This window comes from Botryllus schlosseri, chromosome 12 (genome assembly GCF_051294905.1).
Source record: "Botryllus schlosseri isolate E-star chromosome 12, Bs_hap1, whole genome shotgun sequence".
NCBI classification, from domain to species: domain Eukaryota; kingdom Metazoa; phylum Chordata; class Ascidiacea; order Stolidobranchia; family Styelidae; genus Botryllus; species Botryllus schlosseri.
The window spans coordinates 16,821,403-16,837,445 of NC_137247.1; the positions used below are offsets into that span (position 1 = coordinate 16,821,403).

At 37.3% G+C, this 16,043-nt stretch overlaps 4 protein-coding genes across 4 annotated transcripts in view; all 4 read right to left on the reverse strand.

The window, feature by feature from the left end:
- Positions 1-2,418: 2,418 nt before the first annotated feature.
- LOC145451773 (kelch-like protein 25) lies at positions 2,419-4,248 on the reverse strand. Its single transcript, XM_080330012.1, has 2 exons — positions 4,127-4,248; positions 2,419-3,059 (listed from the first exon to the last, which is right to left on the reverse strand). Exons 1-2 carry the CDS (start codon positions 4,213-4,215, stop codon positions 2,711-2,713), a joined length of 438 nt encoding a protein of 145 aa, XP_080186138.1. The 5' UTR covers positions 4,216-4,248; the 3' UTR covers positions 2,419-2,710.
- Positions 4,249-4,317: 69 nt separating this feature from the next.
- On the reverse strand, positions 4,318-6,691 carry LOC145451765 (kelch-like protein 38). Its single transcript, XM_080330005.1, has one exon. The coding sequence runs from the start codon at positions 6,687-6,689 to the stop codon at positions 5,025-5,027; it is 1,665 nt and encodes a 554-aa protein (XP_080186131.1). The 5' UTR covers positions 6,690-6,691; the 3' UTR covers positions 4,318-5,024.
- Positions 6,692-6,747: 56 nt separating this feature from the next.
- Positions 6,748-11,116, reverse strand: LOC145451763 (kelch-like protein 38). Its single transcript, XM_080330003.1, has one exon. The coding sequence runs from the start codon at positions 11,114-11,116 to the stop codon at positions 9,362-9,364; it is 1,755 nt and encodes a 584-aa protein (XP_080186129.1). The 3' UTR covers positions 6,748-9,361.
- A 1,927-nt stretch (positions 11,117-13,043) lies between these two features.
- Positions 13,044-16,043, reverse strand: part of LOC145451764 (kelch-like protein 24) — a 57,184-nt gene continuing 54,184 nt past the window's right edge. The window contains exon 2 of the mRNA XM_080330004.1: positions 13,044-16,021. Within this exon, the coding sequence (XP_080186130.1) occupies positions 13,356-15,047 (1,692 nt within the window). The 5' untranslated portion in view covers positions 15,048-16,021 and the 3' untranslated portion in view covers positions 13,044-13,355. The remainder of the gene's footprint in view (positions 16,022-16,043) is intronic.

Sequence of the window (16,043 nt, forward strand, 5' to 3'; positions counted from 1 at the left end):
TGTCAATTCTAATTTTTCGAAATCTTCAGAGGGGGATTGCTTCAAATTTGTTGACAGCAAACTCATTGCAAGTTTTCAAAAGATTGTCAAAATGACTGAGTCTCGCTATATCCTTGGTACGGAAGATGTTGAGAAATCAATATGCAACAAGAAAGCTAACATTGTTAAATTCACGAAGTGCTAAGTCAACTGGTAGTCAGTTTACTGTGGAATAATACCATCATGCATAATACTTATTCGGTCAACCATACAGTATCAGTATCACTTTATATATTGTCAAATACTTTCAATTAATGTAGTAGGCTACTCTAGTAGCCTACGTTACTTTCAAGTGGTTACTAGCATATAGACAACGGAAAGGGATGAACTACTATTTGTTATCATATTGCGGTTTCCCAAGTGTTGTGTTGACTGTATTTTACAGTAATTACTAGTGAAATCGGCACTTGCTGAATTCGGTGAGTGGTGAAATCTGTGGCAAGTCTCACAAATGTAAGCGTGAATTGTGAATACTGAGTTCTGGTCCAGCTGTACACCAGGGGTGCCAAACATATGGCCCTCGAAGTTATTCTAAGTAGATTGAAGTTATTTCAAGTAGATTGAAAAATGCAAGTATTATCGAGCACATTTCCAACAAATCTTGAGATGTCCATTAAATATTCCCTCAAGCCAGCGAATGTCGAGTGTGTTCAAAGGCCACACATTATCACTACCGACAGCAGTGTTGTGGTTTCTAGTCATCATTAGGAGCAAGTGGCTTGCATTGACATCCAATTCCGAAAAGGCAAAAAAGAGCTTATTGAGTTGAGAGTTTTTTGGGTTTTTTGAGTTTTTTTGGAAAATTGACTAAAAACGCATTACCGGGTATTCACAGAAGCGAAAACGCCGATGTGAAACCCGTATATGCAGGTTACGTGGAGAATTACAGAAATATATTTCAAATATCTGTGGTTGTGCTGCTACATCACTTCCGATTCAAAAGGTCTCCGGCCTTGAGAGTAACCCGAATATCAATATAATAATATGAAGTAGATTACAATGTCCGTGTTTACAATTAAGTCTTTAAATTTTTCACAACACATACACAGGTGAATACTTACGTGCATAGAGCGTTGATGATATGTTCGGGTAACAAATTGAGTTTACATTTTGACAACGTCCATAAAATCTTATTAGACTACCCTGAGCACGTCATCAACCACTGCATCGAGAGGAAATTAACACAATTCAATGCAAAAAAGTCAACAGAGCACACCGAACAAACAACCAAAGATGTATATATTCATATACGTTACCTGGGATCGGCCCATTTCGACCCGCTTTGAAAAACAATTGATTCCTGCGGTCAATGAGTGTTACGACACACCGAAGATATCATAAATATTCACAGTTGAGGCATGAATCAAAAAATGTAAATCACTTAATATCCTCACATCGAATAAAGTGATTAATATTTTTTATAATTGTGGTGGTAAAAGCCATTGAATGATGAAAATCAGCAGATTCATAATTGCATGTTAGGATGGCATTCGAATGCCTTTTTCAGCATTCATATCAAAGAGACACTGCGACCGAAGTACGAGAAGATACAGGATAATTCATCATTTTGAAGGATACTACAGTTTTCATGAATTCAGTGGAAGGACAGTATTTATAAACATGAAAAGATCCCCCATCAGAAACCAAATATATGTTTTCATGTATGGTGAATGCACGAAAATATGACTTGGAATTGATTTGGAGTTGGACAATCTGCCAAGAATTACTATTCGGATGTAAAATTTCGGCACTTCCGTGCCATTTGCTGCCATCCTCCCCTCCAAAAACATATAGTGATGCATTTACTGAAGTAGCAGAAGCATGGAATCGCGCAACATTCAAGCTAGGACATTTTGACCAACGCTGTATAGCTGGATTGAATTGTACCACTGTATTTGAGGGATCACTGTCAGTTTTCCCTCCAATCAAAAAGAGCATTTTAGAATCAGCTGGATTAACAAAATCATCTGTAACAATCACTGAACATGTGAGATGTAAATTGAGGGAAGGAATAAATTCCTAAACATTTGTCTTCGGATGATAGCATTGAATACGGCTACTGTAAACATCATATTCTTTGCCACATATCATTCCATCCATTGCAACTGCAACAATACCATCGACCTTACTATCAGCTAACCTTTCCCATTCAGCATTGGGTCTACAATAATTCAGTCGGAAACATTTTTTGCCGGGAAATACATAGATGTATTTATCCAACGTCACTGCTGAGCATAAATTGCAGTTCAAAATATCTTCGTGAATATTGTGCATGCCCTTCCAAGTTTCCTGAATGGGATCAAACGACTTTAGCTTTTGAGAAAAGCGGTCAAAAATAACAATGTGCGTAGGATCTGTTTGGGAAAATGGATAGTCTAATTCCACATCTGTTGCCTGTACATTGGCACAATCGTACATTGACTTCATTATATGACGTAAACATTTGTTTGACTGAGATACAGCAGGCTCATTTTCACTGGCATATCTCCTATACGACATCGAAACATTTTTCAAATCAATAAGCTGCATCAAATCAGCAAGCACTGCAATGCGATCACGATTATGGTTTATCCAAATCATCAAAGCCTTCAGTTTTACTGTCTCCTTTTTAGTCAGCTTCGTTGATGATAGCAAAAATTGTACATAACTGAGTTCTGATCTCTTGAAGTCCTCAAAAACAATGATACTTGCAAAATTCGTTACAGGATTCCAAAAGTTTTTTGAAACTATATAGACTTGCTATATTCCAAGTTCGGAAAAATGACGAAAAGTCCAATCGGATTTCACGAGAGTTAGCAATTCCATTGTAAAGTCTGTGTAGTTGAAGCATATGAGACACATGTATCAAATCTCTCTGCTTGTTCTCCTGTACTGCAGCCTCTCCAGTATACATGAAATCCACACACTTAACAACACATTCTGGTACAACCTCTTTGATATCTACAACTCCTTCACTGTTCTCTTTTGTATCATGACTAAGCATCCCGTCAAAATATTCAGAGTTCGCTGAGAGCACACACCTGGCTAATTCCATTATAACTTAACAGGGGCTGTAATGCATACCCTCAGAATTGTCCAATATTTACAAATGTTGTTCTTTTTTGAATTCTGGGTACATTAAAAAAAATTAGATTGAAAAATTTCCAGCGGTTCAAAAGATAATGCGATTCAAAAATCTCATGTCACTAGGTGGCGCTGCATGCAAAAATCTTTAAAATCCATATTTTTTGCTGTAATGATGGTGGAGAATCAATTAAAATGTCTAATTATACAATTTTGAGGCCAAGGAATTGAAAAAAATCAACATTTTCGCTCTAACTCGAAGAAAAAAAAGTTACGGACAAAACAAAATCGGGGGGGGAGCGGACTTGAAAATCCATGTAGGATTCCGTTTACACAAAAAAAATTATTGCAAAATGTACTCTGAAGCATTATGATTGATAAAAAATTGGATTTTTAAATTAATCTCTATCCCTCAAGGAAATCACGAAAAAAAAATTATCTTTGCATTGAGTGATTGGTTATAATAGTAGTTGTGGTGGGCAGCAGTGCAATTCTGCTCACCGTAACTACTATTATAATCAATCACTCAATCCAAAAATAATTTTTTTTCGTGATTTCCTCGAGGAATAGAGATTAATTTAAAAATCCAATTTTTTATCAATCATACTGCTTTAGAGTACATTTTCCAATACTTTTTTTTGTGTAAACGGAATCCTACATGGATTTTCAAGTCCGCTCCCCCCCAATTTTGTTTTGTCCGTAACTTTTTTTCTTCGAGTTTAGAGCGAAAATGTTGATTTTTTTCAATTCCTTGGCCTCAAAATTGTATAACTAGACATTTCAATTGATTCTCCACCATCATTACAGCAAAAATATGGATTTTAAAGATTTTTGCGTGTAGCGCCACCTAGTGACATGAGAATTTTGAATCGCATTATCTTTTGAACCGCTTGAAATTTTTCAATCTAATTTTTTGCAATGTACCCAGAATTAAAAAAGAACAACATTTGTAAATATTGGAGAATTCTGAGGGTATGCATTACAAATGTCAGAAAATTTGCTAAATTATAATGGAATGAGTCACCTGTGAACAGGTATCTCTTTGTTTCCAGCTCGTATGATGAAGTCACAATGCTTGCTGGACTTCCTTAGTTCATTGAATTTCGCAAGCATATTCAAAGCGAACTCATTCTTGTCAATTTCAATTCTTTGCTCCAATTCGGAAAGGGGCTTTCAATGAAAAAGTACTTATTAAGGTTCTATGCTAAAAAAAAGCTGAAAGCATTGAGTATTGATTAGCAATAAACATTACCAAGTAAATGAATGGAATTGCCAGAAACATAGAAAACAGCAACATGTAAATTAAGAGTGAACAGGTTAATAGAAAGAAAACTTCAATTTCGTACTGGGCTGAACATGTAACCAAAAAAATATTTGAAATTAAATGAATTAATTCGTGATCTAGCAGTCTGATGAGATGCCTAGACAAAGCAGTTAAAGCTGTGAAACACGGTTAACTGAATAACTTAACTAATAATAATGAGATTTTAAAAAATACAGCTCTAGATGAGGCGCTCTTAAACTTTTGTGATCATGAACCCCTTCAGGGGGTTGCGCTTATCCCCAAAATTTCAGAAGCCTATGGCTTGGAGGTCGTCACATCAAGCCACACTCCATTCATATGTCAATGTACAATGATAGTTGCTGCCCTCAATAAAGCAAATAATCCAGCGCTCAAAGAAAGAAACATAGCAAAAGAGCCAGGGGACAGCTGGCAATTGAGAATAATCTGGATTTCAAAGCATGCATATCGAGACATACTGAAGGCCTAATGTCAATCAAAAATGACATATTGCTCAAGACTTGGAAATAATTAATTTGATATTATTGCAGCATAGTAAATGCTACATGCAATTAGTATTGCATGCAAGAATATTCATGACAGCAAGGCTCAGTGATAAGTCTTCTCTTTTCATAGATATTCAAATACACAAGGCTACTGAAGAATGTGGATATCCCAATATGTCTTTGAAATCTGCAAGCAATTCACACTTTTCAGTAGCTGGATTATATTCATGAATGTACCGAGCACTTTCCCATTCACAATTTCCAACAGTGTATATCTTATCATGTATGGCAAATAAGCTAAAGTAGTATGTGGGAGAAAAATTCTTGAGTTGAACAACTTGCCAAGCATCAGTGTTAGGATACCAAATTTCAGCACTGTCCGTCACCCACTTGCTACCATCATGTCCTCCAAACACATACATCACTGAATTGAATGTGACTACAGAAGCTTCAGATCTTGCTACTCTCAGCGAAGGAGCATCTGACCAGCTGGATGTAGCAGGATCGAACTGTGCAACTCTATCTGTTGATTGTAATGAAAGCATGTCTCTCCCTCCGATTATAACGAGCATGCGAGTATGAATTATCTCGTCATCATCAAGAGTACCAATCGCTGAATATACGGTCTTGAATTTCGTGTTTGGTATAAAATTCCATGAATTTTTCTTCGGATCGTAACATTCCACACAGTTGCTGAATACACCATATTCTTTGCCATATATTATTCCATTCAACGCAACTACAACCATTGAGGTGGTTGTGCTGTCAGCCAACTGCTCCCATTCAGCATTATGCACACTATAATTCATCCGAAAGGTCTTTTTGTTTGAAAAGACATATAAGTATTCATCCATCGACACCGAGGAGCAAAATTTCTTTACCATTTCTGTGTGCATTTCACGCATATCAGTCCATGTCTTCCCGCATGGATCAAAGGACTTAAGAGTTTCAGTGTTGTTGTCCAACAAAACAACATGAGTATAATTTACTCGTGAAAATCTGTATTTCAACGTTACATCAGCACCCTCCACATGTGAATCATCAAAAACAGATTTGAATATTTCACGCAGACATTCAGTCGACCCTGACACTGCAGGCTCATTTTCAGCGACATATTTTCTATATGATAGAGATACATTTCTCCATTCAATAAGCTTCATCGTATCATTGAGAGCAGACATACGCTCACTATCATGGTTGATCCACATCAGCAACGCCTTCAACTTTATCGTATTTTTCTTATTCAGCACCTTTGACGACAAGAATAATTTGACACAGTCCAATTCCAATTTTTTGAAACCTTCAAAAGTGGCAATCGCCTCAAAGTTTTTCACAGCAAATTCATTGCAAGTTTCCAAAAGATTTTCACAATCATAGAGTCTCGCTATTTCCCTGGTTGAGAAAAACGTCGTGAAATCAAGCCGTGACTTCAGAAAGTTAGCAATGCCTTTGTAGAGTTTATGTAGTCTGAGCATATGAGCAACATGCATTAGATCTCTTCGCTTCTCCTCTGAGACCACTGCTTCTCCGCTATACATGAAATCCACACACTTGACAACACATTCCGGATCAACTTCTTTGATTTCTACTTCTCCTTCGGTGTTTTCTTTAGTATCATGACTTAGCATTGCGTCAAAATATTCAGAATTTGCAGCAAGTACACACCTATGAACAGGTATTTCTTGTTTTCCGGCACGTATGATAAAGTCACAATACTTGTTTGACTTTTTCAACTCGCTGAATCTCGTAAGCAGATCCAAAGCAAACTCACTCTTGTTGATTTCAATTCTTTGCTCCATTTTAGAAATAAATCGTTTCTATCAAACAACCTTAAATTATGTTCTATACCAGAGGATCTTGAATGAATGGTAAACAGATAATAGTAATGAGCATTAAAATGTGTATAATGATAGCGTGCAGAAACAAGCAACAAGAAATGAAACCGTGATTGCTAACAAGCGGTTTCGAGATATAAATATCAACGGTTGTTCAAAAAAAAAAAATTTGGTTGCCGTCGACTAGTCTAACTGAAAACTTTGGGTAGCTGATGACAAACACTTTTGCCCTAATAACTGCCATCATTGCAATCTGGACTCTATTTGTTGCCTGAAAGGCTGCCTGTTGTTGTGGATGGTCAGCTCACTGATTACACTGGTCGACATTTTTCAACTTTTTTTTTTTTAAAACGATCATTTGATTTTACCTAATTTGACGATGCTGATTCAGAATTTGCCGTCAGAATTCACTCATCACGTCACAATTTTTTCGCAAAAATGGAATGAAAATTTTACTCAGATAGGGCTGTATCAAGTGCGTTTATCCCCGTTTAGGTCCGTATATGACACGGAACACATCCTACAAAGCTCTCAGCTTACTTTATAGGATTTGAGGTTTGATTATCTTGAACTAAAACCCTCCAGATAATCAGGATCCTTAGTATTTCCATGAAATTTAGATGCAACGTCTATAAATGAGAGTCATGTATTTTTCTCCAAATCCGACTTCCTAATAAGAAATTGGGGGTTTTTGTGAGTGTTCTGATTTGAGGTCCAGCAAATACACCGTCAAGTGAGGAAACCTTTCGTGAATGTATTTAGAACGTGCTCTCTCTTTGATCAGAGCCTTTAAAAACTTTTTCATGAGATATATAATGGTGGAAATACAACATTAGATCTGTCGATAACAGCAGGCTCTGAAGCATTTTAAAGCCTGGTGTACGACACTCCCTCATCGGTCACTTACGTTAAATTGAATGATTTCTACTGTGTCATTCACACATAAAACAAGGATACCAAGTAGTTCTAGAGTACTAGAATACTACTAGTTTCATATTCTCGCAAGACCCCTTGATGCCAGCTGTACTGTCATCTACAAGGATAGAAGAACATTGATTTGTATTGCGCGACAAAACAGCTTTTAGGTTTGATGCATAAATAAAGAGCCACATTTCACCGTTCCCAATGTCTCTATGAGAACATCGACACAATAGACTGAAGAGGGTTCACCGGCAAAGAAGGATGTGTATTCATTATCACGATGCATATACCAAGCAAAAGTGGTGTCAGTGCCAAGTAGGCTATATGTTCGGCTTTCAATCTGGAACCTACAATAAGGGCAGATTCATTAGGCAAATTCAAATTTATGACACACTTATTTAGTTCAGCTGGATTCAACTTTATAATTATAGCTGCTGATCACCATCACACACATGCTGAGAACATTCTTCAGACAAAGACTCTTCACTTAGAGAATCTTCTTCAACTACTGGTAAAACTTTTGAAGGCAATGGAATTGTAACATCTATCTGGCCCATGAGAAATCGGTCGTATTGCGCAAGTCACATTGGATATTGAATTTTATGCTGATTTTTGACAGTAAATAATAAAACAAATGAGCAAAAGTAACAATCTTTTCCATGTCCATGTGGCTCTCTCCAAACCATATTGGCACACCAAATTGTAAATATTTTTGTCTTCAAATACTTCAAAGACTACTCCAAGTCGTTTCGACGCCACCCTATCTTTTCATTGTATCGCAGTATTGTGATGTTTTGAAAGGAAGAAAATATTAATAAATTGATACTGATATAAAAAACTCGGCCTAGATAATAACATTTTTACATACTTATAAAAAGTTAGTTTTACTTCTACTTCAGTAGAAATTGACGCCGTTACTTCTACTTCTACTTGAGTAGGCCTACCTATGGTAAGTGCTTCGACCACCTCTGATGACGTCACAATGGTGATAGCTATGACCAAACAGCAAGGAATACGTCACAGAACAGGCTGTTTTTAGCACTATAATGCAAAACTTTAAATCACAGATTATTAAAAATCTTTACATGAGAGAAAAAAAGCGACTTCATATTCGTAATCAGCGTACGAAAATTGACTTAAAAGTCATCATTTTGGCTAGATAAAAAAAATCATGTCGACCAGTGTTACGAATGGAAAGAATTAGAATTTGATGAATAGTTCCGTAATGGCGAATTGAATATTTTGAACATGCCTTTATTAAAAATTTCAGAAACTGCAACACAATGAAAATATTACCTGATTCTGTCCAGCTGTCACACACCAATTTGAATGCTACGAAATGCAAAAACGGCATTTTGAAATGTCAGGCTTGTATTACCTAGTATTGACCATACACTGACCATTATTAATAAGTGATACATACCCTGACGTAGACAAAAATATTAATAGCTAACTGTCATACTTTATATCTTCATGTGCAATGATGTGTGAAATGTAGCACTCGCCTGGGACAGCTGGCAATTGATTAAAATCTGGATTGCACGTCATGCATATCGAGACATCAGATCAGAGCAAGAATCTTAATGTTCAAGACTTGGAAATAATTAATGTGCTATATTGCTTCAGCATTGTACATAATACATGCGATTATTATTGCAAGTGAGAATATTCATGACAGCAAGGCTCATTGATGAGTCTTTTCTTAATGTAGATATTCAAATACACAAGGCTAATGAAGAATGTTGATGTCCCGATATGTCTTTGAAATCTGCAAGCAATTCAAACTCTAGAGTAGCTGGATTGTATTCATAAATGAACCGCGAATTTTCCATTGCACAATCTCCAACGGTGTATATCTTATCATTTATGTTAAATGAGCTTAACTGGTACATAGGACAAGAATTGAGTCGAATAATTTGCCAAGCATCAGTGTTAGGATACCAAATTTCAGCACTGTCCGTCAGCCACTTGTTACCATCATGTCCTCCGAACACATATACAACTGAATCGAGTGTGACTGCACCAAATTCATCTCTGGCTACTCTCAATGTAGGAGCATCTGACCAGCTGGATGTAGCAGGATTGAACCGTACCACTCTATCTGTTGGTTTTGCTGTAAGCTTGTCTCTCCCTCCGATTATAATGAGCATGCAAGAATGCATTGTCTCGTCAGTGTCAATAATGCCCATTGCTGAAAATACAGTCATATATCTCGAGTCGGGAATAAAATTCCATACATTTATCTCAGGGTCATAAGATTCCACACGGTCACTGTACCAGCCATAGGGCTTGCCATATATTGTTCCATTTAATGCAACTACAACCATTGAGGTGGTTGTGCTGTTAGCCAACTGCTCCCATTCCGCATCGTGCTCATGATAATTTATCCGAAAGCTCTTTGTGTTCGAAAATACATATAAGTAATCATCTATTGACACTGCTGAGCAAAATTTGTTTCCCATATCTTTATGCATTTTATGCATATCAGTCCATGTTTTCTTGCATGGATCAAAGGACTTCAGAGTTTCAGTGTTGTTGTCCAAAATAACAATACGTGTATAAGTTCCTTGTGAAAGTCGGCATTTCAATGTTACATCAGCAGCCTCGACGTGTGAATCATCATAAACAGACTTTACTATTTCACGCAGACATTCAATCGATTCTAACACTGCAGGTTCATTTTCAGTGACATATCTTCGATATGATAAAGATACATTTCTCAATTGAATAAGCTTTATCATATCATTGAGAGCAGACATCCGGTCATTATCATAGTTGATCCACATCAGCAACGCCTTCAACTTTATTGTATTTTTCTTATTCAGCACATTTGATGACAAGAATAATTTGACACAGCCCAATTCCAAGTTTTTGAAATCTTCAAAAGTGGCGATCGCTTCAAAGTTTTTCACAGCAAATTCATTGCAAGTTTCCAAAAGATTTTCACAATCATAGAGTCTTGCTATTTTCCTGGTTGAGAAAAATGTCGAGCAATCAAGTCCTGACTTCAGAAAGGTTGCAATTCCTTTGTAGAGTTTATGTAATCTGAGCATATGAGCAACATGCATCAGATCTCTTTGCTTCTCCTCTGAGACCACTGCTTCACCGCTATACATGAAATCCACACACTTGACAACACATTCCGGATCAACCTCTTTGATTTCTACTTCTCCTTTGGTGTTTTCTTTAGTATCATGACTTAGCATTGCGTCAAAATATTCAGAATTTGCAGCAAGAACACACCTATGAACGGGTATTTCTTGTTTTCCGGCTCGTATGACAAAGTCACAATACTTGTTTGACTTTTTCAACTCGCTGAATCTCGTAAGCAGATCCAAAGCAAACTCACTCTTGTTGATTTCAATTCTTTGCTCCATTTTACAAATATGGTTCTGATCAGACAACCTTAAATTATGTTTTATGCCTGGAATATCTTGAAAGAATAGTAGTCGTATAATAGTAATGAGCATAAAAAAGTGGCGTGCAGAAACAATCCCGTACTAGATATAAATATTTAGGGTTGTTAAAAAAAATTAGGCTGCCGTCGACTAGCCTAACTGCAAACTTTGAGAAGCTGATGACTAACACTTTTGCCGTAGTCATAGCCCTCATTGCAATCTGGACTTTATTTGATGCCTGAAAGGCTGCCTGTTGTAGTGGATGGTAAGCTCACTGAATATGAATGGAATAAAGGTCTATGTCAGTAGTAAAATTGAGATAAATATCCAGACTGATGCAAATTAAAGATGAGCTCGTGAAAGGAGCATTGCATGGGATCAGAATCTTTATATAAATATCACACCAGTAAAATTTGGAAATGATTTCGAGATGCTTCAAACCACCAATCGTGTACCTGTAACAATACTGCTTAGATCTAAAAAGGACAAGGACAAATTCAGTTTGAAAAGAACATGATTTTCAATTCAAGTTAAAAAACTTTGACAGCTTAATAACGAGTAAAAATGTTGGGCCTCCCTGAAATGACATTGCGTTTCTGCACACAGTAATGCATAAAGAGGTCATGGGTGTGGTGTTTGTGAATCAGACCACACCCCTAATGACTATTCCAGTAAAAATTTAAGAAAGAATGACATCACAAGAAATAGAAGTCGTATATTGATTGCTTTTGAATATTAAGTTAGCGTAATTATAGCACGGTAAGTCTATAAACTAGATAGCTCCGCAAGGCAGTAGTATCAACTATTTGCCATATCAAAAGCAGCAAGAGCAGATTCAAAAGAATATGAAGCCCATTGCTAATTCACAAATCAAACCTAGGACATAGTCCGAGCTATAAAGGAATGAGATGGATGAACAAAGTAAAACACCCGCGATATTAGTAACGGATTTAAAGTTTGAATATCGTGATTACATTACATCGTAGAAACCAGTTTTAGTCAAGTGCAGTTATCACACATGCGCCTTCATAATGTTTTTCAAATCATTTGTTGTCACATTTTATTTCATACAGCAACAGAAGAACACGCAGTAACAAACATTTCGTCAAAAGTAGTGACCGTTTTCAATTCTTCAGTATCGTAAACCGGGGTAACTTTGGACTTAAGGGTAACTTTGGACACTAAGCAGTAAAAGATTTAAATGGTTATTGATGAAAAAGGGTTGCCGCTGGATGTCCAATTCTTTTTCATGAGGCAACAGTACTACAAGTAGTCTCTATAAAAGGTGGATTCATTTCACTACCAGATAAACTTGACCCAACATCGATAAATTAATGGAGGGGGTCAATTTCGTCAAAATTGATGGCCAATAAACTTCTTACAGCCAAACATAGATAGCATGTGATTCACAGATTCAAAACTTGGCAGCAGATACCTCTAAGTAGTCTTAATCCATGGCCAAAATCTCAGTGGGCTCACCCTTAGATCAATACAAGAAAATGTGATGTCCAAAGTTACCCCGTCAAATTTTATCAGAATGGGGCAACTTTGGACAGTGAAAAATGTGATATTTAGAGCTCTGGAAAGTGGCTGCTTCATCTGTGTCAAAGGGTATCGTCAACTATATTCCTTATGACCGGCCTAATGGCTTCTTAAAATGGAATGAGAAGGTTAATAAATTAAGAGTTTGCCAAAATATGAAAAAATGGGTAGGCAATGAGCTGAGAGATTGTAATCGGGTGTAAGCTACTTCGAAAACTTATCATATACTCCCAAAGATGCGCCTGCTGAATATGGGATATCGTAAATTACGACAAATATATCCCTCAGAGGTCATAGGAAAGGGGAAGTGTATCTTTTAAAGAACAGTAATATATTTGAAATCGGAATTAATCACCGTAACATGCTTGATGTTTGCTGTCGATTGCTGACACTGCCAGATGGATACCCCTTATCACCATATGTTATTTATAAGTCCCAATTGGTGAAGGCATGAGGGAAAATTGAGTAAAGGGATGAATAAGGGGGCATTAGCCTTCATAAACTACCTATTTTTTTTGGGGGGGGGGATTAGGTAAAAATCATGCAATAGGCCAGACATATACTATTTTGTTTCAGTTTTAGTCACTGCCCTCATCAACTCTTACCAAATAAGCCTCATTTACGAGGTTTCATAAACAATAGAGGGTAAAGGCATACAAAAAACTGCATTGTCCAAAGTTACCCCACATGCACGGGTAACTTTGGACACGGATAATTTACAAAAATAAGGTACTTATTTATGACCATGAAGATTTTGGATTAGTTAATTCTAATCTTTGCTCCATGACTCCAAAAAAACACAAAAGTTGCCTCCCCTACACCCGAGCATTTCCAAGATACAAAGCGGAATTGTTGAGAATTGTCCAATGTTACCCCGGTTTACGGTACAAGGATCATATTTGCCAATACCCTTCAAGGTTTGGTTTTCACTATGACCAACCATATATATCTTATCGTTAATGGTGAATGACATAAATTGCGTATAACAAAAATGATCCAGTCGAACAATTTGCCAAGCCTCGCTATTAGGATGCAGAAATTCAGCACTGGTAAAATACTCATTTTTGTAACTTCCCCCAAATACGTAGATCGCACCGTGTAGCAACGTTGCAGAGGCCCGGGATCTGGATTCTATCAAGGAAGGACCCTTCGACCAAGTACACATCGCTGTATCAAATTGCAGCACTGCATTCGATAATTCAGTTACAGTACTACCGCCGATTACAAATACCTTTCCAGAACGAATTGGGCCAAACTTATCAGAAGCGATAAACGAAGAATTTGCCAGACATAAGTCGATATCAGGTATGAAACTCCACGAGTTCAATTCTGGATCGTAACATTCCACACGGTTGCAGTATCCGTATAGTTTCCGAGCATATATGTTTCCATTTATTGTAACTGCGACAACTGGGAACTCATTTCTGCTAGCTAGCTGCTCCCAATTAGCATCATGCTCAAGATAGCTCAAGCGAAAGCATTTTTCGTCAGGAAACACATAGATGTATTCATCCAAGCACACCGCAGAACAAGGTTTATTTCTCATATCTTCATGCATCATGTGTAAGTCATTCCATGTTCTCTGAAATGGATCAAAAGACTTGAGTCTCTGACATCTGCTATCACAGACAACAATTCGAGTTTCTCTTCTTTGAGAAGTGCGATCCTCCAATGTAATATCAGCAGCGCCTACATCATCTCTCGCATACATAGACTTCATTATTTGATGCAAACATTCGTTCGACCCAGACACTGCCGGCTCGTATTCTGTTACAAATCTTCTGTACGACAGTGAAACATTTTTCAAATCAATCAGTTTCATGAGGTCGACAAGGGCAGCATTCCGGTCACTACTGTGATTGATCCAAATCATCAAAGCTTTCAATTTTATTGTATTTTTCTTTTTCAGTATGTTCGACGACAACAGAAATTTTACATATTCAAGTTCTAGCTCTTTGAAAAATTCAAAAGTCGCAATTGTTTCAAAGTTTTTCAGAGCAAACTCGTCACAAGCTTCCAAAAGTTTTCCACAATCGTAAACAATCGCTATATGCCTACTTGAGAGAAATGTCGAGAAATCTAATTTTTCCTCCAAACTGATAGCAATTCCATTGTATAGTCTGTGTAGTCGTAGCATATGAGCGACATGCATCAAATCCCTTTGCTTTTGTTCCGAGACAACTGCTTCTCCAGTATACATAAAATCAACACACTTGACAACACATTCCGGATCCACCTCCTTGATCTCAACAACACCTTCAATATTTTCTTCAGTATCATGACTCAGCATCCCATCAAAGTATTCAGAATTTGCAGCAAGCACGAACCTGTGAACAGGCAATTCTTTTTTTCCGGCACGTATGACAAAGTCACAGTACTTGTTGGACTTTCTCAAGTCATTGAATCTTGCCAGCAGATCAAAAGCAAACTCGGTCCTGTCAATACCAACTTTCTGCTCCATTTTAGAAATGAACCGCCGTAATGGTAAATTGATGTTTTCAGTGATTTCAACAAGATCGGTCAGATAATATGCGCTATTATTAATGCAAAGCTTTTAAAAAATATACTATAGGAACTGCCAAAACTGTGAAATACAAAACATTTAGACTTTAGAGTATTCAGCATGGAATAATGGGAAACTGTAATCAGCAAGATCTCGGTTAAGGCAGCATTTTGCGAACACTCAATTATATGTTTTCATTCATCAATAGAGATGATTACCAGCCTCCTCTTCAAGTTTGCTGCTGTGTTACCATTACCAGTGTGTTACACCACTTCACAATTAGAAACATACTATGAGCGACCATATCACAATTGAAACCAAGGAGTTCAGGTTGGGTGAAATGTCTGAATGGGTATTCTTAGTTTGTTTTGAAGAATCTCTGTATGCCTGTTGAAAGCGCAAGGCAGATTTATTTACATTAATTTTGTAACTACGTTAAGATTCAGTAGGTTTTGTTGTCTAATCAAACACTGACTGCGATCAAACATCTGTTCAAATTTTGTATTTTATAACCTCTCCTTGTCGACCTTGTGTAATGTTGGTAAACACTAACCCTAATTATTTCTGAAAGCAATAGATCCTACGCAGATGAGACATTGGGTTTGGCGAACACTCAGAAACCAACCATTCAAACAGTAGCCCCATGCCATGTTGTCACGACAAACCAAGGTCAATTCATTGCTAGCAGCCAGTTCACCTTCAAGATCACGCTGCTGTTAACAAGGTCTGATGACAATTACCAGTGAACCCGGCCCTCGGGAAATTTTGTATTCACGGATTGAGTAAGCGGGGGAGATAACGCGACGCTCACATATCAATATCCCACCTCCGGCAACCCTAATATCCCACTTCCGGCAACCCTAATATCCCCCCCTTCCCCCAACCCTAATGTCCCACTCCCCGAACCCTGATGTCTCCCTTCCCCCTATACCCTACCCAACCCTAACACCCCAC